Source organism: Astatotilapia calliptera, chromosome 20 (genome assembly GCF_900246225.1).
Source record: "Astatotilapia calliptera chromosome 20, fAstCal1.2, whole genome shotgun sequence".
In the NCBI taxonomy this organism is placed as follows: Eukaryota; Metazoa; Chordata; class Actinopteri; order Cichliformes; family Cichlidae; genus Astatotilapia; species Astatotilapia calliptera.
Window position 1 is genome coordinate 24,980,712 of NC_039321.1, and position 22,944 is coordinate 25,003,655.

The 22,944-nt window shown below is 39.9% G+C and overlaps 3 protein-coding genes across 3 annotated transcripts; 1 reads left to right on the forward strand and 2 right to left on the reverse strand.

Annotated features, from left to right (window-relative positions):
* Positions 1-4,340: 4,340 nt before the first annotated feature.
* Positions 4,341-6,762, reverse strand: LOC113013217 (chymotrypsin-like elastase family member 2A). The gene is made up of 8 exons (XM_026153942.1): positions 6,686-6,762; positions 6,476-6,564; positions 6,019-6,116; positions 5,736-5,858; positions 5,472-5,608; positions 4,957-5,102; positions 4,693-4,845; positions 4,341-4,430 (listed from the first exon to the last, which is right to left on the reverse strand). Exons 1-8 carry the CDS (start codon positions 6,720-6,722, stop codon positions 4,413-4,415), a joined length of 801 nt encoding a protein of 266 aa, XP_026009727.1. The 5' UTR covers positions 6,723-6,762; the 3' UTR covers positions 4,341-4,412.
* Positions 6,763-8,120: 1,358 nt separating this feature from the next.
* Positions 8,121-11,160, forward strand: ela2l (elastase 2 like). The gene is made up of 8 exons (XM_026153955.1): positions 8,121-8,163; positions 8,304-8,392; positions 8,816-8,913; positions 9,020-9,142; positions 9,276-9,412; positions 10,041-10,186; positions 10,835-10,987; positions 11,079-11,160. The coding sequence occupies exons 1-8, from the start codon at positions 8,127-8,129 to the stop codon at positions 11,094-11,096; spliced, it is 801 nt and encodes a 266-aa protein (XP_026009740.1). The 5' UTR covers positions 8,121-8,126; the 3' UTR covers positions 11,097-11,160.
* Positions 11,161-15,413: 4,253 nt separating this feature from the next.
* tmem51a (transmembrane protein 51a) lies at positions 15,414-22,944 on the reverse strand. The gene is made up of 3 exons (XM_026155164.1): positions 22,676-22,944; positions 18,804-19,272; positions 15,414-18,335 (listed from the first exon to the last, which is right to left on the reverse strand). The coding sequence occupies exons 2-3, from the start codon at positions 19,220-19,222 to the stop codon at positions 17,927-17,929; spliced, it is 828 nt and encodes a 275-aa protein (XP_026010949.1). The 5' UTR covers positions 19,223-19,272; positions 22,676-22,944; the 3' UTR covers positions 15,414-17,926.

Consider the following 22,944-nt stretch of genomic DNA (forward strand, 5'->3'; position numbering starts at 1 on the left):
AACCCTTGGAGCAAAACAGGGGCATTGTGGGTCTCTGTTAATAATTACTGTGTAACATTATGGTTATAAATGAGATCTCCTCTCAAAGAAGACAAGACAGTAACTGGGGTTTTGACGAAATAACCTGTAAATTAGAGAAAATAACACCGAAGAGAAGGAATAATAATTATTTAATGTGTCTCTTCCCAACGTAGGGTGGCACTGAACAAGAACACGAATTTAGAATTTATAAAGACTTTTCTTCTACATGGTGCGCTTGCGTTGTCGCAAGATTGTCTTTAAAAAAAAAAACTATGATATTGTACCATACTGTATCTTCTATCTCTAATAATCTTTGAAATCATTTTCTCTTTAACAGTCTCTTGTGTATTATTAAGAACACAAAGCACTCCAAATAGCACAAACCTCCACAAAGGCAGCTCGCTCTCTGAACAGTATTTACTTTGAAGGGAATAATATTAGATTTATTATATTAAAACATATTTAATTCGTTTGTAGTGCAGTAAAAGCCCGTGCAAAGTGCTGCCTTTTGTTGTTTGTCTTACTGAAACTACGATTCGTCGCTATACTCGACGATGACGACGAAGACGACTATGAAAATTCGTCGAAGCGGAATTTTATTGTCGACGGTTCATATAGTAAAACCACCTAAATGATTCTTGTAGCTGCAATACACCACAGGAAGCTATGGGGGCAGTATCGCCTACTGCAGTGCACGAGCATTTCAAACACTGCACCGTGGAGCTGTGACGTCAGCTTGTTATTTTGTTTTGTTCTGTTTTACTGGTGTTAAGCAAAGGAGTATAGATTAGTTTGAGCTCATGCACTTTTCAAACAGCTGAAGTAATGACAGAGAGCATCTTTACCATGGTATCTGCTGAAAACATCTCTAAGATAAGAGCAAACGTCACATTCTGAGCATGCCCACTGCAATCGTGAATTCATGAACTCAATCACCTGTAAACTTTGTTAACTTGTTATTTTTAACCTGGAAATAAAATTTTAAAAATGTATTTGATTTGAAGCTTTATTTCAACTTGTAGATATGCCATTTTTAGTTTCCTATGTCCACATTATTTTTTGTTGTTGAAATATTTTGTCGTTGGCTAATCGACAAATCAAAGACAAATTAGGATTGGTCGACTATCAAAGTAATCATTAGTTGCAACCCTAGTAAAAACACATTTTAATATACTTGACATAATTTTGAGTGTACATGTGTCGCCATTTCATGTTTTAGTAAGTTATATGTTTAGCAATAAATATCAAGTGAAAAAGTGTTTATTTTAATTTTAGGAGCACTGCACATGTATTCAATCTGGTATGTGTTTAAAAAGTTATAACCTGTTACTGTACTGCACATAACAAATTCATAATTAAAAATGTGATTTTGAATCCTTATATGCCTGCATGTTGTCAGCAAGAAACACAGTTTTAAATAACTCTATATATCATTATTATCACTTTGATCTTCACATTAATCTATTGACTTTAAAGAAGAGATTAATAATAAACAATATACACCTAATGTGTAAGAACCATAGCTTCTGAGTTATAAGGCTTTTTGTCCATTTTCAGTTGACTTTCACATAATGGATTGTTAGCATGAACTCATGCAACACCACTACAAAGTTTTATCAGAACTGAAAACTTGTCAAGCTATTACATTTGAGGACAGAATGGCACCACACATAAAAACTACAATACCATAGCCTTATTGGCAGGAGTAATAAAAAGCCAAAGTAAGTTCATTATAATTATCTTTTAAATCTGAATATAATTTCACAAAATATCACTGTCATACTGAGATCAGAAGTTACAAAATGTAAGCAACCACTCCAATAATAGACTTATGGGGGGGGGGGGGGGGGGGGGGGGGACTCAAGACTCCACTATTTTCTTCTTTTCTAAAACCTCACCACAATGAGCTCCATACTGCACAAAGTAAAATCGGTACAAAATGCTAAGATTACTGCCTTCAGTCATATGTTAAAGTCGAAAGGTTATTAGACTGTGTAGGGGGAAGGTTATAAAGATGCCCAGACACATAGATCTGAAATGATTCACACTCTCTACTGCCACAAATCCTCAGATACAAAATGCGACCCTTCATTAACTTTGTCATTTATTGCTGTGGTATCATAACGCTTACAGGTTCTGTCAGTATATTGGCAGTAACTATTCCTAATCACACAGAATACAGAACTTTCAGGATTCAAAATTCTAATGTTTGACTGTAAATGTAAAAAAAAGTTGTTTACAGCAAGATTATTAACTATTATGTAACTACTGATGGACAGTGACATTATTATTAATACCGTGTGTTTTTCACGTAGCTTGTACAATAGCATACTGGGTACCTTTATCTAATGTAATGTGTTCACTTATTTGTCCTCTAGATGGCAGTATTACAGCACAAATGGCAACATGTTGACCTCTGGCATTTTAGTGCAGTCAAGAGGTATTTATATGATTTAACACACACATTTCTGTCTTTAATGCGCAAAAATGATTATGACAAAGTTTGCCTGATTAATATACATTTTTATACATTAAAGACTGCATGAAAACACAAATACATATTAGCTTAACCAGAGCATTTAGCAGCACCACTGATTACAGCTTTACTTCACAACCTTTTTGTTGTTTGTTTATTTCAAATAAAAAAGACAAAAAGACAAGCCCACAACCCAACTCCCTCTATTGCACACAGAAAATTAGTGTTTGTTTGGTAAGTTTTCCTTTTTACTTTTCTTGTTGGTCTCTTTAACAACTGTGTTTACGCATGAGGGATTATGTGTGATTATATTTACACATAGGCCTATATACGAATTCATGTGATTTTTTTCTCACCTTTGTGTCAGTGAGTGCATAAAATACAAACTTTTGCTTAATGTGCATTTTAAGAATAGCTAATCGCTTAGCTTAACATTAAGATAAGCTAATTTTCATTTAACAACCCAAGCTTGCTCACACACGCACATCCTTACCAAATAATAGAAATTATTTACTCCATGTCGCCATAATAAGTGATTAATCAGCACTTATACATACTGCTCTGTTCTAGATATCTCCAGTCCGGTTAAAAAAAAAAAATAAGAAGACCATTAACAATAACTTTCATACCTCTGACCAGGAATGAGATGCCAGGTGAGACGCTAGTCAGCCTAAATCCTGGAAGACAACAGTCCTGGGCCAGTCTTGGTAGCTGGGAGTCGGTGGCCTGGCCGCCGTCCGACTTACATTGCACACGACCCCTACGGTGCCTCCTGCAGGTAGTGGGCCTGCAGGAAGATGGGCCCATGTCCCTTTTTCGGGCTGTGCCCGGCCGGGCCCCGTGGACTAAGGCCCGGCCACCAGATGCTCGCCCTCGGGCACCCTCCCCGGGCCTGGCTCCTGGGCAGGGCCCCGATAAACCCTATCCCAGGCAGTGTGAACTGTTCCCTCGATGGTCTTTTCATAGGGGTCTTCTGAATCGCTCTTTGTCTGGTCCCTCACCCAGGACCAATTTGCCATGGGAGACCCTACCAGGGGGCAAAAGCGCCCAGACAACATAGCCCCTGGGATCCCTGGGACACACAAACCCCTCCACCACAATAAGGTAGCGATTTTCCTCCACTCAGGGACGAGACTGTCGTAGCCGGGGCTCGAACCGGCAACCTTCTGATTACAAGGTAAACCAGGTAGTGGCGGAAAGCGGAAATTCTGGGAAGTTTTGCTGTCACAGTTCCACCTGAAACCATTCGGATAACTTCTATGGAAATTATGTATTCTATTCGTGTGTCGATGTGGCTTCTGGTTTCGGAGTAAGGAAAATTATGGTTTGTTTTGTCTTCAGGGGTGTTTCAGATGACTGCAACATGGTGTCACGAAAACAGATGGATGCTCTCATCCTGCAGCACAAGCAGCTATTTAATAAAAATGAAGCCTGGAGGAAAAGACTGTTCCCAAGAACGACTGGCCTGTTTTCCCAACCTGCAGCTTGTGTGCATTTCCCTTTGGCATGTAAAGAATTTTGCTATTCTTGCTCTCCATAATGTATTTTTGCTTTGTGGTTATTTTTCCACACCCTGCTCATAACAGTTCTGTTTTTTGCACATTTTCCACTACAGGATGGAGATTCAATTATTGATGTTTGTGGTGATTATGTTCCATTCTTTAGCATGTGGTTATTAATTGGCAGGGCTATCTTGTAGTCATTACAATAAAATCCATGACTAAATGTGAAAATTGTCTTGCTTGAACAAAATGACATAGGAAGTTGTGTTCACATGCTTAATAAATGTTTAGTTTAAGCTGTTTCCTCATTGCATGACCAAGAAACCACACAGGACTCTGGATTATCCACTGTATGTTTTTTTTTATTTGATCACTTATCTACCTGCTAAGTTTGACAAAAGCCCGTCCATAGCTTAGTATGAGGTCATGACCTGGACAAAAGAAAAGAAAAGAAAAAGCGTTAAGAGGATGTTTAAAATTGCTCCTGAAAAAGACATGGATCAGTTTCCATGTTCGTAGCTACTGCGCAGTTGAAGGTCAAATTAAAATTAAGATCAGAGTATGGAACATTTTATAATTTGTGTAATAATTAGCGCAAACAAGTGACAGATCATCTTTCTGTTGTAGTTTTGTCTTTTAAAAAAGTATCTTGTGTACTGTGAGATATTTTGAACAAAAGTTTTTTATACTTACATTGTTGATCCAGGATGTGTAGGCGCTGACCTTGGTGAAGACAGAGGGCTTCTTGTAGTAGTTACAGCCTGCACTTGAGCCAAAGCTCACAATTCCATGGACATCCCAGGAGCCATCAGGATTCTGGCAGTTCAGGGGACCGCCAGAGTCTCCCTAAAAGGCAAATGTGGTCATAGAAAGATGCTCTTGAGGCTAGGACATATTTTCTGATTTAAACAGTGACAAATACTTCAAAGTTGGTGAAATAAACAAAATTTGACTCACGTTGCAGCTAGACACAACACCATCTCCACCAGCACAGATCATGTTTGTGGTGACCAGATTGCCCCACCAGTCAGACCTGGAACAGGTGCTGTAATCAACAACAGGAAGAAGAGCCTGCTGCATGATGTCAGCAATAGGGCCTCCAGCTTTAGAGGAGAAAGACAACGCATTCAGATTCAGGGCTAGAGTCAAGATCGCCAGATTCATGGCCAGCACAGTTTGAGAACTACGTTGACAAGACACAGTTTTGATTTAGCTGCAGATTTAAAAACTGCATAAAAATCCAAACTATTTTGATTATATGATGCAAGAGGTCTTTTGTGATACTTTAAAATGTGTATTTTGGGGAATTTTTGTCACTGTAAGCCAGTGACAAGAAGCAACTCACAAGAGAAAATGATCCACAGGAAAACATATTAAAACTTATAAAACCCTGAAGACGGGGCTTTGGAGCTTTATGTGAGCAGCCTTTATAGTTAGTTGAACTTTTATATAGTTACTATAATAGAACTTACTCCACAGACGTCCCCAGCCAGTGACATAGCAGGGAGCACCATTAGGCAGGGTCTCACCAGAGGTAGGAAGACAGGCAGGCGAGATGGCGTTAGTGTTTTGAACAGGTGATGACAGTTTGATCAGGGCAATGTCATTGCTAGGGTGTGGATAGAAATGTCATACTTAGAGAGTGCTAACAAGCAGCGATAGCATGAATTAAGTATTTGAAACATAATAACATAGTTTCCAGCCCACAACAGTGTACTGTGGGCTAAATGGCCCACCGAATGTTGTAAGAGTCCCAGTTAGGATGGACAACAATAACAGAAGGGCTGATGGCGATGGAGCCAGACTCATTGGCGGTGTCCAGACTGTGTTTTCCCAGGTAAACTCTGTAGGTGTAACTGCTGCTTGGCCAAACACAAAAACAATAAGAAAAGTTATGCATTTTTGATATATAAGTTATATATGGCAATATATAACACCCTACGATCTCTACAGTATGCCTGGTTCTGTGCCATATGTGTGCACTCCATTTTAGACGTCTTCCTTTTTTCTTTTCCATACCCAATGCAGTGAGCAGCAGTGAGGACCCACTCGTTGGAGATCAGAGTACCACCACAGGTGTGATAGAAGTTGTTGCCACTCTTGTACTGCAGAGAGATCTGAGGACAACAAATAACAGCACGGCACAATGAGTTTTAACGGTAAATGGCCTGTATTTGTATAACGCTTTTCTAGTCCCTGAGGACCCTAAAGCGCTTTACACAACCTGTCACACACACACTGGTGATGGCAAGCTACATTATAGCCACAGCCACCCTGGGGCGCACTGACAGAGGCGAGGCTGCCGGACACTGGCGCCACCAGGCCCTCTGACCACCACCAGTAGGCAACGGGTGAAGTGTCTTGCCCAAGGACACAACGACCGAGACTGTCCAAGCCGGGGCTCGAACCGGCAACCTTCCGATTACAAGACGAACTCCCAACTCTTGAGCCACGATCGCCCCAGGTGTATGTATACCTGCCAGGGCCAGCTGTGTGGACGGACATCTTCTCCACCAACCACTCTGGTGAGAATGGGGGGATAGGTGGGGGTGCCGCACCCGTAGGCTAAGAGGAAACAGTGGAAAGTAGGATGATTTCTGATGCTCCACGAGAATCAGAAGTATTACAGCATGTTCACATTTATTTGCCAACACATAACATAATCGTCAAAGACGTATTTGCTTACCGCCGACGACAAACAAAGCCAAGAAAATGAACATCATTGTGACTCTCTTCAGTAGAAGTTTAGAGGCACCTGCTATCCCTTATATAGTGAGTCAGCAGGCAGAAATCGCATGTTGCAACATTTCCGTCAGCACAGCAAGTGAAATTTTGGTAGGAAAAACAAATCAACCTTGGAGATAAGTAACCACAGATATCCCCAAATAAACCTTATCTCCCCGTCTCTACCTCTGTGTGAACCATGCAGATGCCTGCTGAATTGGTCACGCCTTTTATATTTCATACAAGAGAGTCTGAAGCTTGGGTATTAAACAAGTCAGTCCTGTATTTTAACATCAAAGAAAAAATTTATTTTCCATTTTCACACTTAGGTCCATAAATTCTGCCCATAACTACTGGAATAGCACTAGCTCCACATCTAAACCATGCCAAATGGGACCAAATAGAATAATATAAACTGTGCAAGCAATTTCCTAGTTGAAACTCTTGCTTAAATATCTATAATATTATATAATGATTGACAAGTCAAGGGTTTTACAAAAATATTGTAGACATTTTTATACATGGTGCCCCATTCACAGCAGGTCAAAAGTAATTGGATAATTCACTGATAAGCAGTTTCGTGGTGAAACTAGGCTTTTTTTGCCCTCACTATTTTTAGGCAAATTCACCAGATAAAAGTTCTGGAGTACACTTTAATTATTCAACCTGCATTATGGTTGCGATTTACTATAACCTTCAATATGTTGTCCAGAGAGATGTAAGTGTAAGTAAAGGAGCTCAGGATGAGGCTGAAAAGCCAAAATAAGCCCATCAGAAGGACAGCAAAAACTTTGGAAGTGGCCAAATCAACAATCTATTATATTCTTCAAAAGAACGAATGTCCTGGCCAGCTCAGCAACATCAAAAGCCCTGAAAAACCACAGAATTCACAGTTGTACAGGGTTATACTCGCTGCTCAGTTTCAGCCAAATATTCCAATACCGATCAGAGGCACAAGTGCAAATTCTGTGTCACTGTCCAAAAACTAACTGAACATTTACAAGGGAGGTAGTATGTCAGTGCTATACTAATAATAATGTATTAGTTCATTAGACAGCTGTGTCATTGTGTTTTGTTTTTCTTCCTCCACCTACATGAGAGTGCAGCATTTCAAAGGAAATCAGAATAGGGGGCGTTGCAGTAAATATGCAGTCAGGTTCTTTGTGTCTTTGTGTGAACTGCAGCATGTGGTGATAAAGTTAAAAACCCTCAATTCCACTGATACGTTTAAAAAAAAAAACATAAAAAATACTGAACTCCAAAATACTTTGTCCCGTTCACTTAGCTCCACCCAAGCATCAAGGCTTGTCAGAGGCTCAGTTTCCAAGGATTTCTGTTGCGTAACAGTGTGAAAGGTATAAAAATGTCACAGGTTGAATGGAATCTGTGGAGATACAGCCAAGATGAAGTTTCTGGTGCTTGCTCTGTTTGTCGCAGGAGGTAAGGAGCTTTTCAAACACTGCACACAAAAATCTGTTTTTATCCAGCTGTCTCTTCAGTGGGTATTTTCTACAAAATTTCATGCAGGTAAACAATGTGCTTTTTTTTTTTTTAAATCTTTGTCTCATATGTCCCCTCAGCCTACGGGTGTGGGCTGCCTACCTTCCCCCCTGTGGTGTCGCGGGTGGTTGGAGGACATGATGTCAGGCCTCACAGCTGGCCCTGGCAGGTAAACACTCAAAACTTTATTCAGAAAAATCTGAATATCATCAACATAAAATGTATTCTGTTAAAGATAGGCAGACTTTATTTACTGCTAGACTGGTAAAGACTGGTATGAAAAGTTATTGAGGCAATTTGAAGCATTATTGGAGGATCTTTAAAAAAAGGTTTACAGTGGTTACAGTACAGTAAATTAAAAGACATAGGAGGATATGGTTTTTAAAAAACTGAAATGCTGCTACAGTTTGGGTTTTTAGATTACAGATTTTAGATTATCCAGAGAAATGACCAAGTAACAACAAACACTTTGCAAACTCCCACAAGGGCGAACAGACTGCAACCAGCGTAACAAGCAGCACTCTCATAAAGCACAAAATCAAGCTCAAACATAGCAAAGAGGTAATTCACTGTACTCTTATGTATGTTTTAGGTTTCCCTGCAGTACAACAGCGCGGGTGAGTGGAGACACACCTGTGGAGGCACTCTGATCTCTGACCAGTGGGTCCTCACTGCTGCACACTGTATCAGGTATAAGAACCAAGGGTTTTAATCATGCATGGAATTACTAACGATCACAGAAACAAATTTTTTGCTTACACATATCAGCATTATAATCTGTTCTGTCACCTTGCAGCTCCAGCAGGGAGTACAGAGTGGCACTGGGAAAGCACAACCTGTTAGAGACAGAGAATGGCTCTGTGTTCGTCGGCACCTCTAACATCATTGTGCATGAGGACTGGAACTCCTTTTTTATTCGGTAACATTTTACTGCTACTACTAAGAATTTACCTGTGAGACTTGAATATCAAAAAGATCATGTGCGTTATGTGCATTTATAATTGTGGGCTGAGTATTTGGTTAAATACAATGTTTAATCATTTCTTGCCCAGTAATGACATCGCCCTGATCAAGCTCGAGTCCTCCGTTAACTTCTCTGATACCGTCATGGCTTCTTGTCTTCCCGAGGCCGAATTTGTGCTCCCCAATAATGAATCCTGCTACATCACTGGGTGGGGACGCCTGTTCAGTGAGTGCCCTTTTTTTTTAAGAGAAGCTTTCTTTAATTCTATCCATCCCTTCAAAACTTCTCAAATAATCATTTCGTGACACAACTTGTTATGTAAACTGTCTCTTTCTCTTTTTTTCCCCCTCGAAGGGAAGACTATACGGATGTTTTTGATAAGTTGATTTTTCTTAGTCAGTTCCTAGTATACAGTATCATCTTAGCATGTTTTTACTTTTTAAATTAAATCTATACACACATACTTTTACTAACTAACATGATGCATTTTTGGTTGTTTAGTGCTTCATTTTTCTGGAATAAAGAATCATATTTCTGTTATTAATTTGGATAGCACAGTGGGGAATGTAAGTAAGGGCATACTTGGTGTCTTAACCACTAGGTCACAAGGGAACCCAGTCAAAGAAGAGTCAAAAATCCTTTCAGGATCATTCTGTAGACTAATCCATCATAACTATTTTACAATTAAACAGGGATGAGCAATTAATTTTTTACAAGGGGCCACATGAAAAACTGGAACTGTTGTGGAGGGCCCCGACAGTATTAAATAGAACTGAGTTCCGCCCTTTGGCCCCTGGATTCTTTTGTTTGAGATTTTGGTCTGAGATGAACTACGTCTTTTTTGTCCACACAGCCGGTGGTCCCATTGCTGACATCCTGCAGCAGGCTCTCCTGCCAGTGGTGGACTACCCAACTTGCAGTCAGCCTGACTGGTGGGGTTCTCAGGTGAAGGAAACCATGGTCTGTGCGGGTGGAGACGGAGTTGTGGCTGGCTGCAATGTGAGTCTAAAATAATGATTTTCTAATCGCATAAAGTAACACTGTAAGAGTCACACTTTCACACATCAGCTAACTTCAGTTAAACTCAACTTTCCTAAAAGTTCAGAGTGTGCCACACAGATTGTGGAATTAACTCAGTCACACGTTTCCACATGCTGTGAATGAAGGGACACATATTTTTTGTATTTATTCTTCCATCCAATCTTCTCACTGGGCACAACATTTAGCCACAAATAAAAGCTAGTGACTAGCAAGTGCAACTCTCATTCATTTTTAAGCAAAGCTATCATATTTACTAGTCAAAGATTCTCAAATATGAATACTGGCCATTTTGCCTTTGCATTAAAATGAATTAACTGTGGGTTCTGCAAAAGCCAGCGACACAAAACAAGGTGTTATTATAAAGTAATTACTTTTTTATTAATTTTAAGGAAAAGAAAATTAGATTAATGTTCAAAAATTGTATTATATTATTCCCAATGATGTCACAACCATCTCTACTAAGCTGCATTTTTGTGAGCAACATAAAATGTAAAAGAATCTCTGTAATGTGTGATAAGCAATCAGAAAATTGTGGGCTAGTCTAAGAAATAACTGCTGAATGTGGAATTCGCACACTGATCACTTTGATTCTCCCACCTGACTCAGGGAGACTCTGGTGGTCCTCTGAACTGTATGAACGCTGCTGGAGTCTGGGAGGTTCACGGTATTGTCAGCTTTGGCTCTGGGCTCAGCTGCAACTACGCCAAGAAGCCCACTGTCTTTACCCGAGTCAGCTCTTACATCGACTGGATCAGCTCTGTAAGTGTCCATACGTTTGTGCATAATTTCAATGCTGCTAATACCATTATTTTACTTTAAGTCTAACATTTCTCTATTATCTCTTTCACAGAAAATGGTGGCCTATTGAGAGAACAGCTTTGTGGGATGAAAAACACTTTGCAAATTCTGAAATAAAGAATATATACCCACAATTTTGTTTTGAAAAGTTGCATAATTTTTTGTTCTACCATCTCTGCTTTATTGTGATTTTAGCAGTTTTCTAAAAATAGAAATAGCAGTAAAGTATAACAGAACCTTGCTGAAGGAGTCTGCATATTCATATTTGTTTTATTCTGAAAAATACTTCAGCTATTATGTTTGATCAGTGATACTTGGGTAGTAAAATAGTTTCCACTTTTCAGTGCCCTAGAACACCGATGGGAACTTCTTATCAACAACCACTTGTCCTGTACTCAAGTTTCCAGTATTTGTTTGACTTTCTGCATTGCTGACCCAGTTTCCTAGGAAACAAGAGGGAAGTTGCATGCATACAGTCTGAGTGCAAGACCGTTTTAAGCACAAGACAAAGTATACACAACAGTTGATTCTGTTCATCTGGATGTAGTGTTTTCAGTGGGAGAAACGTTTCGTCACTCATCCAAATGACTTCTTCAGTCTCAGCTGACTGCAGGTTTTGATATTAATGATCAAGGAACTGACCTCCCAGCCCAGTTCCTTCAGTGCTGCTAGTTTCTGTCATTATGCAAATATGCTGTTTATAAGATTGGATAAACCTGTGGTCAGCTGAGACTGAAGAAGTTTCGTCATCACTTGGATGGACCCTACAGATCTCTGTAACGTGAAGCAGGCAGCTAATTATTAATCTCCCGGGTCATTCGTGATCACACATAAACGAAATAAACATTGTGTCATGGCACAGGCTGGACTAAGATGTTTAATAATTAATCAAGACCCAGAACTATAAAAAGTCAGAACATGAGTCATGTCTTAAACTGCCGTCATATTCAAACACCCTTTCTAAGAGTGTATTTACTGAAAATAATCAGACAGTACCAGGAAACACAGCTAACCCTATTGCTAACCCTGTCTCAGTTGAGTGCTGTGGTTTCCGACCTCTGCTTGAGGTGGCCTCACAGAGAACAGCATGACTTATACATGTTATTCATTTATTACTACAGGTATAAAATATGATGCCTTACCTAAGCTTTCACTCCAGCCAGACAGTAGTGGACTCTTTAGCCAAATCCATGGACTCTCATGTCCCCTCTCTTGTTCCTTTGGACAGCACACTGTTCAAATCAAATCAAAATCAGATGAACGCTGGCTGTGTAACTAAACCTACAATAAAACACGTTTTTTTTAAAAGCTCTCAAGCATAAAGTGGAAAATGTGGGTGTATTTATTATGGAAAATATGTATATTAGGTGTTTCAATAAATCGTTAAATTATCTATCTGTGGCAGCTTTAACTGTTCAGCATGGACTTTTAGCACTGATTTATGAGCCAAATTAAAGTACTGTGCCAGTGCCAGTACTCCACCATGAACAAAATACGACAAGTTTAGATTTTTCTGTTAGTTGTCAGGGCTGCTGAGCACATTAACAGGATAGCTTCTCTAGCATCAGCAAGGATATCTGTCACCAGCAGCATGCAGTAAAGTCTGAACTTCACAAAAAAGAGAATATGCAGTCAGAAAATAGCTCACTAAAAGGACGAGATCTCAAAGAAATAAGTTTGAGAGCCAATTAAAATTGTTTAGCCACCCAAACAACCATGCATTAACCCCACGCAAGTGCAGTCACCATCAGTTTAATTGCAGTTTTCTCTTTTCTTAAAAACATTAAGCCCCAAATATTTCATACTCAATTAAAACTATCAGCACAAAGGCAAAGGAAGAAGTGCAGTGACTTATGTCCCCATATGTCTATGTGCTGTGCTAAAAAGATATGAAGTTAGAAGGCTGAGCAGTTCAGCCTTGTGCCACAAGGTGGGGTAGCAAACCAGTGTGGCAAGCAGCCTGCCCTGAGTCCAAACTGGAAGACATGCCAGTGCATCTGGAAAGCAGCCATCATCACCACCAACACATCCCCCCAGAAAGAAACTGCACTCTGCTGTAAAGAAAAGAAACGATAAGACAGAAGTAAAACAGCAGCAAACACAACCTAATTGTCTAATTGTTAATTCAATGACTCTAGGACTATCCACTTGCCACAAAGCTCATTATGTGGCACAGCTACAATTGATTTAGAAGTACCATTTAACCTAACAAAAGAAACAAGCTCCAGCCGAAAAAGAAAATTTGAACCCAGGACCATTTTGCACTAAAGTGATAATGCTAGCAATTTCAACAACCTGGATCTCAGCTCAAATAAAGCATTTTCATGTTTTTTACAACTAGACTGCACATCCAAAATAATAAGAATAATAAAAATATTAATAATAATACACTAAAATGTTCTGGTTAATCACTGCCACCTGATAGTGAACATTTTAGTTACATTTTGCAAAGTGTGATCACAAAAAGCACCTTTAAAAGAAGACTATTTATGACTTAGAAATCCAGCACGTGCTTTGTGGGGTGTTGTTTATGAAAGACGGGCATGCTTGATTTGTTATAAGTAAAGATTTTTGTATATCATTGTGATTGTACCTACGCTTGCTCAGTTTGATGCCTCTAGCACAAATTGTGATATCTGAATGAAAGGGTTGCTTGCATTGCTCTTATCAGTCAAAAACATAGAAGCCCCCTCAGACAAAGCCTTGATTCTTGATTCTTGAGTTAACCTTGTTCTCCCTGCAGCTGCAGGTTCTCCATGCTGTGGTGAACTTTGGCTCTGGCGAGGGCTACAGTGTCTTTTAGAAGCCAGCTCCCTTTAGCCAAGTGAGCTCCAACCATACGACAACTACATCAACAACATGATGAACAGCTTCCTATTGTGATTACTTTACACACATTAACAATGCGACACTGAGCTGACAAAAGCACTGCCTCACAAATCCAGGAAGGGTGTTTCATGCTAAACTAAACTCACGAGTACTCTTGATTAGGTTTGTCAGTATTAAGAATGACTTAGTGTGGTTTTTGTCAGTAAAATTAAACCATTGTGTGTCAGAATAACTGTCAAATATATAATCGTGTCCTTGAAATTTGGCAACATAATTACATCTTGCTAGTGCCAGTTTGGACCTCCTTTCGCCTTCAGAACTTCCATTATTCTTCATGGCATAGATTCAACAAGGTGCTGGAAACATTCCTCAGAGACTTTGGTCCATATTTAGCATGTTAGTGTCACAGTGCTGTAGATTTGTTGGCTGCACATCTGTCATTCCACCGCATGTCAAAGGTACTTTATCTGGTGTCTGTGGAGGCTATACGAGTACAATGAATTCATGTCATGTTCGAGATGATCTGAGCTTTGTGACATGTGTTATCCTCCAGTAAGCACCCATCAGAAGATGGATACACTGTGTTCATAAAGGAATGGACGTGGTCAGGTAATCTTTGGCATTTACGGTAATGATGCTTAGTTGGTACTAAGAACGTCAGTTTCCCACCATAATATTCCGCCACACCATTACACACACACAATCGATCCTTGATTTCATTTTGTGCACAGCAGATTCTGACACCATCATCTAAATGTCAGATCAAACACTGTCTTCCAATCTTCTATTCTCCAATTTTGGTGAGTCTTTGCAATTTGAAGCCTCAGATTCCTGTTCTTAGCTGGTAGGAGTGTCTCTCTGTGTAAGGTTTAATGTGCAGAGATTCTCTCTGAATACTCTGTTCCCTTTCTATAAGCTTGAAGCAGTCTGGCCATTCTCCTCTGACCTCGTTGCCGCTCACTGGATATTTTCTCTCTTTCAGACAATTCTCGGTAAACCTCAGAGATGACTCTGTGGGAAAATTCCAGTAGATCAGCAGTTTCTGAAATACTCGGACCAGCCCATCTGGCACCAGCAGCCATGCCACGTTCAAGTCACTTAAATCAAGTTTCTTTCCCATTCTGATGTTCAGTTTGAACTCCAGCAGGTTGTCTTGACTATGCACAACTGCTACCATGCCACTGGCTGATTAAATATATGTATGAACAAGCAACTGATGTGTATGCAGTGCCGTGAGTGTATAAGTATAAGGGAGAAAATAGGAATTTTATGTATTCAACAGATTATGTCGGTCAGCATAAATGCACAAAGACATAGTTACAGAACACCAATTAACAAACAATTATTTTATTTTTTTTTTATAAAATATTAATGTGATAAATTTGTTCAGTCTTCAGAAAAAACTCATTATCAAAAAACTAAACAAAAACAAAAAAAATACAAATTATCAGAAATGCATGGTTTCACAGTGTATCTACAATAAAAAACAAAAACAAACAAACAATCAAGCAATAAAAAAAGAAAAAAAAGAAAGAAAGAAAATGCAATAAATGAAACTGACAACATTTTTTTCCAGGAACTCATCTATATACAAGTATAAAAATCAGTTATGTAGTTAATTGGTCATTAGCAAATGAGGTACAGTGTTCATGTCTGCAGCAAAGAAGGTGGTTTAAAAAACAAAAAACAAAAAACAAAACTGTAGATGAATTGCAATAACTGATCTCTAGTGACATGATAATTGTGCTGTGCAGTATACTGTATAGTCAGTTGGTATCCTTATGCATTTATCAGAAACAATATAAAACTGGATAATGAAGAGTCTAATTGAAAATGTCACTTTCCTTACAAAAAAAAAAAGTGAGCTGTGCAACTTCACAATATTAGTAACACTTAATGCAATTAATAAGTCATACAATTAAGCTTCAGCTGTCTGTCACGAAGAAGATATCAAAGTGTTTATACAGCTGCTGACCAAACCATTCCCAACGCATCGGCGTGTCTTCTATTTCGGCACCTTTGCTGCACACTTTTAAGGGAAGGCAAGTATACGAGTCGAGCTGCGATCAGCAAACAAGTGAGAATAGCTGGTGTTATGTTGGCACAGCTGCACACAGTCACAGAGTCTTTCTGTTTCCGTGTAGAACGCGAACAAAAACAAGCCCAGAGAAGCAGACTACACAGCTGCCTTCACAACTCGCCGTTCACCATGGCTACAGGCGAAAGCTCTCAACTATTCACATGTTCCATCAGTTTGCCTCAAACACTCCCTACTGTGTTTGCTGTTAGAGCATTGCAATGCTACGTTAAAAGAGCAACACTAGAGCTGAATCGAGTTCAACCAATGTGAATGAGATGTTTTAGGAAGTGCTGTTCTGAGTAGAAAGGTGTTTAAACTGCACTTTACTGCATACAGCTGAAGGGCAAACTTGCAATTAGCTGCCACTGCCAAAAGACTCCATAAAACGAGAAACTTTGAGTTTCCCGGAAAATTTCTTCTTCCTAGAAAGTCTCTTCTCTTGAACAAATCATGACTTTAATGCCGGCAAATCCTGCTGCTTTAGTGTAAACATGAGTTTTAACGATTACGACCTCCCAAGGGTTAAATTGGACCAGGGCCTTGTGCTCTTCCCCGTCACCGGACATCCTCCCATCCTCATCCTCTCCCTAAAACACATTTAGCCAGTTTACGCCTGAAACACCCATGGCTGTACCTTAGCAAACAGTTTAGTCCAACTTGTATGCCAGCTGCACTGGACATGACTGGTTACGTTTGAGAAGTTGTTAGACAAGCACATTTATTTATTTATTTATTTTTTTAAATGGTTCCTCTTCTAATCAAAATTCTGATTAATACAGTTCAATAACTCAGTAAATGATACTAAAATCCAGCAATGCACTGATTTTGGACCATTTCACAGTTGGTAAAAGAAAAAGCAAAGAACAAACAACCTGGACAACTTAAAAAATCAAACAGTATCCTTCAGCAAGCCTGTTTCACCTGCCTTGGGTGGAGCAAACCTGCAGAGAGTTTCTTTCAAAGGAGCCTTTCAAAAGAGAAAACTAGGATTTCTATTTTGCGAGAAATAAACATACTACCGTGGAACCATAACCAAAGATTCAACAAGGGATGCTTGAAATGCAGCAGACAGACGCTAATAAAGCTTTGTTTCATGTTGGTTCAGTAGAAAAGCTTCCGAATGAGTATCGTTGAGTAGATGCCTCACTTTAAAATGTGTAAAGAAACCCCCAGTACCAGGTTTCAGCTTTTTGAGGCAGAGACATAAAAGAAACCCTCCAAATCAAAGTCCAGTAAAACAGAAGCCATCATTACAAATGTAGAGAGACTGGATCTACAAAGCTCTGCAGACCCTCACACACACGCCAATTAAGACACATCGAAATTCATTTGATCCTAACCTCGAGAGGGCCGGGGGTGGGAGCAATACTATTGATAATGAGGGAGAGTTTCCGTGCAGCCTGATTCAGGTCAAGCCACCAAAGTGCATACAATACACAGGCGCTGTGGACCTTACAATTGGTAAACTACAGGCGGTGCTAATCCTAAGGATTCCAAGTCCTAAATGGTAGCTATATCTATTTAAATTCTCAAAACTTCACCCCACCCCCCTCTCAGGCGCGTCTTAGGCTCTTTCACCATCAACTCACCCATACAGTCAGTGTACAGTGGAGGCCAGTAACATAAAGGTAATTTATTAACAGAAACCTACAATAATATTAAAAAAAAAACAACAACAAAAAAACCCTGCATGTGCAGTTTCCTCAATCCAATGTGGCACAGTCTGATAAAGATGTGTCACAGTAAGCAAGGATGCAACAAGTATGTCCTTTACTGCCTGTATCCACTTCAGAGATCCAAAGTTTTCTCCCGTTCAGTGCTTTGGATTTCTTTGGCATGATGATTACTGTTGAACAGAGAATGTATTTTAATGCCGCTGGCCGCATTCTTCAACAAGTCATATTCCAGGTCTTGGCTTGCAAAGGCTGATCAAAATCCACAGAAGATGATCGAAATTCCACCGAATCGTTCCAAACATTATCAGCTCCATCTTAAAGCGGCGGCACTTTATCCTCATACTGCGGTGGGGGGGTGAGTGGTTCAATACTGAATCCAGCTGTGGGCTGAGAGTTATCAATGTTTTTCATGTGCAGCTTCTCCGATTTAATCCTGCGGATACTGATAGGGAGAAGCTTAAGGTTATTTTTCCCAGGTCTATGGTTTGATGCAGAAACAGCAGCAGCAGGAGGACCACTCGAATCCACGGCAGGCTGAGATCTGCTAACTGTGCCCTCTGACCCCTCGTTCTCGTACTGCACACCATCCACTTGCACCAGGTCGTCATAGGAAGGCAGCTGGGAGACGCTCGGGCGAAGGCTGCTCTGAGTGACCGGGTACTGGCCACTGCATACCGCCTCCTCGTAGGTGGGCACCGCGTAACGCTGGGCTTGCTGCTCAGCACTGTAAACATTTATGGAAATGCAAGAATAGAAATGGTACACTTTAATTACACATACTATTTAAATGCACAAACACATTATAGTCACACAATGACCAGTCCTGCACTAGCGTTGACTCACATGAGTGAAAATGATACAGCTTATATCAGGGCTGACAAAGTGATTGCCCTGATGTCTAACCCTGAGATTTACACTGCTGAAAAAGAATTTCAGCTACTGTGAGAGTAAATGTTGCTGCCTTTAAAGAAATTCTTGAGCAGGCAATAAAAACCACAAGCAGATCTCTCTCACATGTTTTCAGGTTAAAAGGAAAAAAAAAAAAAAAAAACTCTCTGGGAGCGTGCTGAATACAATTAACTGAATTTGAGATTCTCTTAATAGACACAAAAAAATGAAGAAGTCATTTTGGAAAAAAAGCCCTAATTTTTAAAAGAAGTCAAAAAGTGATTTAGTCAGTCATGAAACTCACGTTTCCCTTTGCTCCTGGTCCCTTCCTCGTGCTCCGCTGTGGTTCTGGGCCTCCCGGAGTTGTTGCTCCCTCCGTTTGTTTCTCATTCCCAGACATAATGACAGCAGGAGCATAGCCACTCCGCAGCCCGTCAAGACGAAGGCCACAGAAGACGCCTTATTTTTCCTGCCTTCACCTGCCGGGTTGCCGCTGCTGCTGCTATTGCCAAGTGGTGTTGCAGGTACCACACTCCACACAATCATCACAATACCAAGGGCGACAAGCCCAACCCCCAAAGCACACAGGGCATACTGGGAACCGGAGTTTCCATTGATTTCGCCGCTGGTGTTGTTGTTGTTGTTGTTGCTGTTGTTATTGTTACTGCTACGAGCCTGTTCGTGGCCAAGAGTGTCTGGTGGTCCACCCACAGTGGAACGCATCTTGGCAGTCCCTAGATTTCAGTCAGAGCAGCTGCAGACGAAGTCAGAAACTGTAGAGAGAAAGATACAAGGGGGTGGACACAGAATGAAAATCCCGAGAGATATAGAATATGTCAGAGAACAGAAGAGAAACAAAAACACATTTAAAGTTTCTAATGTGGAAATGGTTTCTTTAAAAAGTGGCTGTCTGTGAGGTTGCGTTTCAGTAACATCAGTAGATGAAGTCTCTAAAGGATATTGACTATGTTTTCCAAAAGTTAAAAGCCGAGTCTTGCAGAGGTAAAGTGTGAAGAAAAAAACAAAAAAAACCAAAAAAAACCCTGCACACACTTTTTGATCCGTCGTGCTGAAAAGGCAGCTAATACAAACAGAATTTCTTTCCTAAAATTGTATCCAGACTCAAAGGGATTTTATACTTTGAGAGATATAAAATGCACTGCACATATTAGCTGCCTGACAGAGATACGCAAAGTTAGGCAGGGCTATTTGTCCTGATTGCTTTGGCCTTTGCACAGCTACAAAGAGGTCATTTTCCTAATCAATAGTGGCACACAGTATGGGAGGGGGGGGGACAGCATGGATTAAACAAGAGGCTTGCACTCCAGCTTTAAAAACTGTTAGCCTCATTTAGGGAGATGGTCAAATTCAGATCAAAGTGTTGACCCACAAGTAAGTAATAAGGTTATAGATTGCACTCCTGAACTGAAATTATTATATATATGACAATATATATATATGCATTTATAGTAAGGAGATCAGCATCGTGAGGGTTTAATTCATAGCCTCACCTTACGCCAAAATAGTTGAATATAATGGAAATTTGGCAGTGACCTAAAAAATAAAAATCTGACATGTAAAGGAGCTGATCATCATAATTTCTGGACATATTAAGTTCCTCACCAGCTCTGAACACGCCGTTAATGTGTTCCTGAGAATGAATTACGAGCCTCCAAAACTCCCCTAGTTCTAGTAGCAGGAAGCCTAACTCAACTCTCAATAGTTAGAGCTCTCCTTAATAAATAAGTGTCATTTCGTAAGGTATTACCGAACATGTTACTTCTGCCCAGAGATTTGTTCTTTATATGCATCCATTTTTCAAAGAAACCCACAGAACATAAAATTCACTGAAGCAAGATTCCATCAAGGCCACTTCCAGTAGGTGTGCTGAATGGAAAAAAATAAATAAAATTTACAGCAGACTCACAAAGTCATAGGGCTGCTCGATTATGGCAAAAATGATAATCACGATTATTTTCACTGAAATTGAGATCACGATTATTTGACGATATTTATTTAACCCTTTAAGACCTACTATAGAACCAAGTCCACCAGAGCTTATATTATTTTTATTTATTTTTTTTACATGCTGTAGTGCCATTTGTGGGAGCATTTCAAGTTGCTATACATCAATACAACTGTTATAGCCCATATTTTAATAATATGTATGCATTAAGTGCATAGTAATTACATAAATTGCAAAAAAGTGCAATAAACTACAAAAAAAATTGAAAATCGCTTTTGTTTTGTTTACATATATTTCTACTTGGAGAAGTTTAAGAGGTTTATCCCTCAAAACTTTAAATACAATAAAGTTGCAAAAAATAGTTTCCCACCACAGGAAATTTATTTTGAGTGTCTTCATAGTTTTATTTTGGAGATACAGCAATTTTTATATACTGCAGGAAAAACAAAAAACAATCCTATGATGCAAATTTGCAAAGAAAACAGCATGTGCATCATTTCACTGTGGGAAGTGTTACGAACAGCTGATAGGAACGGCAAAGCGTGTTTCTGGAATATTATATTTTTGTTCCTGCAAGCGCTTTTTATGCAATTTTTGCAAAGCTATATGTGGAACGAAACCGTGACCGAGGACAAGCTGATGGCATAAGATGTAAGTACAACTCCTCCGGTTTCATATGCAAAACAAATTATTGCGCTAGCTTACACGGTTCAGGTTCTACAGGGATTTAAAAATAGTTACGCAAAACGGAGCATGCTGCTCTGACCGGCTTTAAAGGGTTAACAATGACTTTAAAAAAATAATATAAAATAGTGTGCAACACCACTGAAGTTTTTTTTTTTTTAAACTCTTTTCAACCAACGGCAGTCACTCTCCTCTCCAAATAACTATAGCTTTCCGAGCTTCCCTCGGGTCCTCTTAATCAGCGGTCTCCACCCTTTTTTTGCGCCACGGACCGGTTTATGCCCGACAATATTTTCACGGACCGGCCTTTAAGGTGTCGCGGATAAATGAGGGAGGGGCTAATAATCGGCTCAGTCATTTTTAATGATCGTTGAAAGCCCAGATCGTAATCGTGATTAAAATTCGATTAATTGAGCAACCCTACAAAGTCACATCATAAGGAGCTACACTCAGCACTTTAAATGGGCAGATAAAGATTATTACAGCCCCTGTAAAAATAAATAAATAAATCTGTACAACATTATCATCCCGTAATTTACAAAGAAATATACAGGGTTTCTGTGTCAACCTACTTTTTAATAATTCAATTATAATAAATAAGCAGTTTTGTGTTCATATTTAAAACCATAACCAAACATTAAATCAAACACTGCCCTACAAATTAAAATAATTCTCTGAAGCGCAGTGAGCATGACCAATAAGCACACTTGCACATGTGCTGCATGATTTTATTTTGCATGCTTTAGAAAGTGCAGGACGACTACTAGGGACTGTAAATAAATTAGGACAAAAGCGCAAAAGAAATAACCTCGAACCACTCAGGAATGTCATCGCGAAATACCCATACTATGGATCCATCCATGGATACAATAATAACAGTCTGGTTGGTAAACGTGCCCAGACCTGCTGCACTCTAAAGTGAGCCCCCCCTCCTCCCCATTCCCGTTCTAAGGAATGCATGGCATGAGAGTGAATCCAGCTCATCATGACAGCTGCAAAGGCAGATACCACGTCCTACTTTTCAAAAAGTTGTGCAGTTGAGACGTGCAAAGTGAGGTCACATATTATTGACTTGCTCAGGGGTAGTTACAGTCCAATCTAACAGGTTTATTTCACCAAACAACGCAGTAACACATTAACAGGCCTGCCCACTTGAAAAGCAATCCCTCCACAGGCCCGGGCACAACATATTTCTAGTGATGTTGTCGTCATTGTCACCTAATCTAAAAAAAAGTCAACTCGACTCTAAACTAAACTAACTCAAGCTACTAGTATAACTTCAGCACTCGGGTGAGTTGTACTAAATATGACTCACAGCTGGGGGGGAAAATGCCCGCGTTCGTGCCAACAATGGGACTCTTTCTTACTTTGAACCCGGGAGATAAGTAATGAGGAAAACTCAAACCCTCGGACAAACACCCTTTGAGAATAAATGATTAAATAATGAGTCGTCAGTGTAACTTTTAGTAACATTCAGCGATACATACTAACACTTCAGCGAGCAACTTTAACGACGTTCCACTCACCTCTGCATCCTAAGTGACTCCTCTTCGTGTTCTGCCTGAACTTGGGAGCTGCGCTGTTTATTATCGCACACTGTCGACACTGGCACGACTTTATGAGGCATAATTTGGTGACAAATAACGGTTAACGACCGGGAAGTTTTCTCTGAGAAGGATGGGCCCGGTCACAGAGAAAGCCGGAAGGAGGGGGCTCCAGCCACTTAGACTTCCAGTTTCATTAACTCTTTCGCTCTCGGCGCATTAATAGACGGAGTCAGGGTGGTTCTTCACTG

Bases quoted from the DNA above. Each gene is read 5' to 3' on its own strand.
- LOC113013217 (XM_026153942.1), bottom strand. From the start codon at position 6,722: ATGATGTTCATTTTCTTGGCTTTGTTTGTCGTCGGCG. The intron at 6,565-6,685 runs GTAAGCAAATAC...GTTTCCTCTTAG, and splicing joins GGCTTTGTTTGTCGTCGGCG to CCTACGGGTGCGGCACCCCC. The intron at 5,859-6,018 runs GTATGGAAAAGA...TTGGCCAAGCAG, and splicing joins ACTGCTGCTCACTGCATTGG to CAGTTACACCTACAGAGTTT.
- ela2l (XM_026153955.1), top strand. From the start codon at position 8,127: ATGAAGTTTCTGGTGCTTGCTCTGTTTGTCGCAGGAG. The intron at 8,914-9,019 runs GTATAAGAACCA...GTCACCTTGCAG, and splicing joins ACTGCTGCACACTGTATCAG to CTCCAGCAGGGAGTACAGAG. The intron at 9,413-10,040 runs GTGAGTGCCCTT...TTGTCCACACAG, and splicing joins TGGGTGGGGACGCCTGTTCA to CCGGTGGTCCCATTGCTGAC.
- tmem51a (XM_026155164.1), bottom strand. From the start codon at position 19,222: ATGCGTTCCACTGTGGGTGGACCACCAGACACTCTTGGCCACGAACAG. The intron at 18,336-18,803 runs GTGAGTTTCATG...AAATGTTTACAG, and splicing joins GACCAGGAGCAAAGGGAAAC to TGCTGAGCAGCAAGCCCAGC.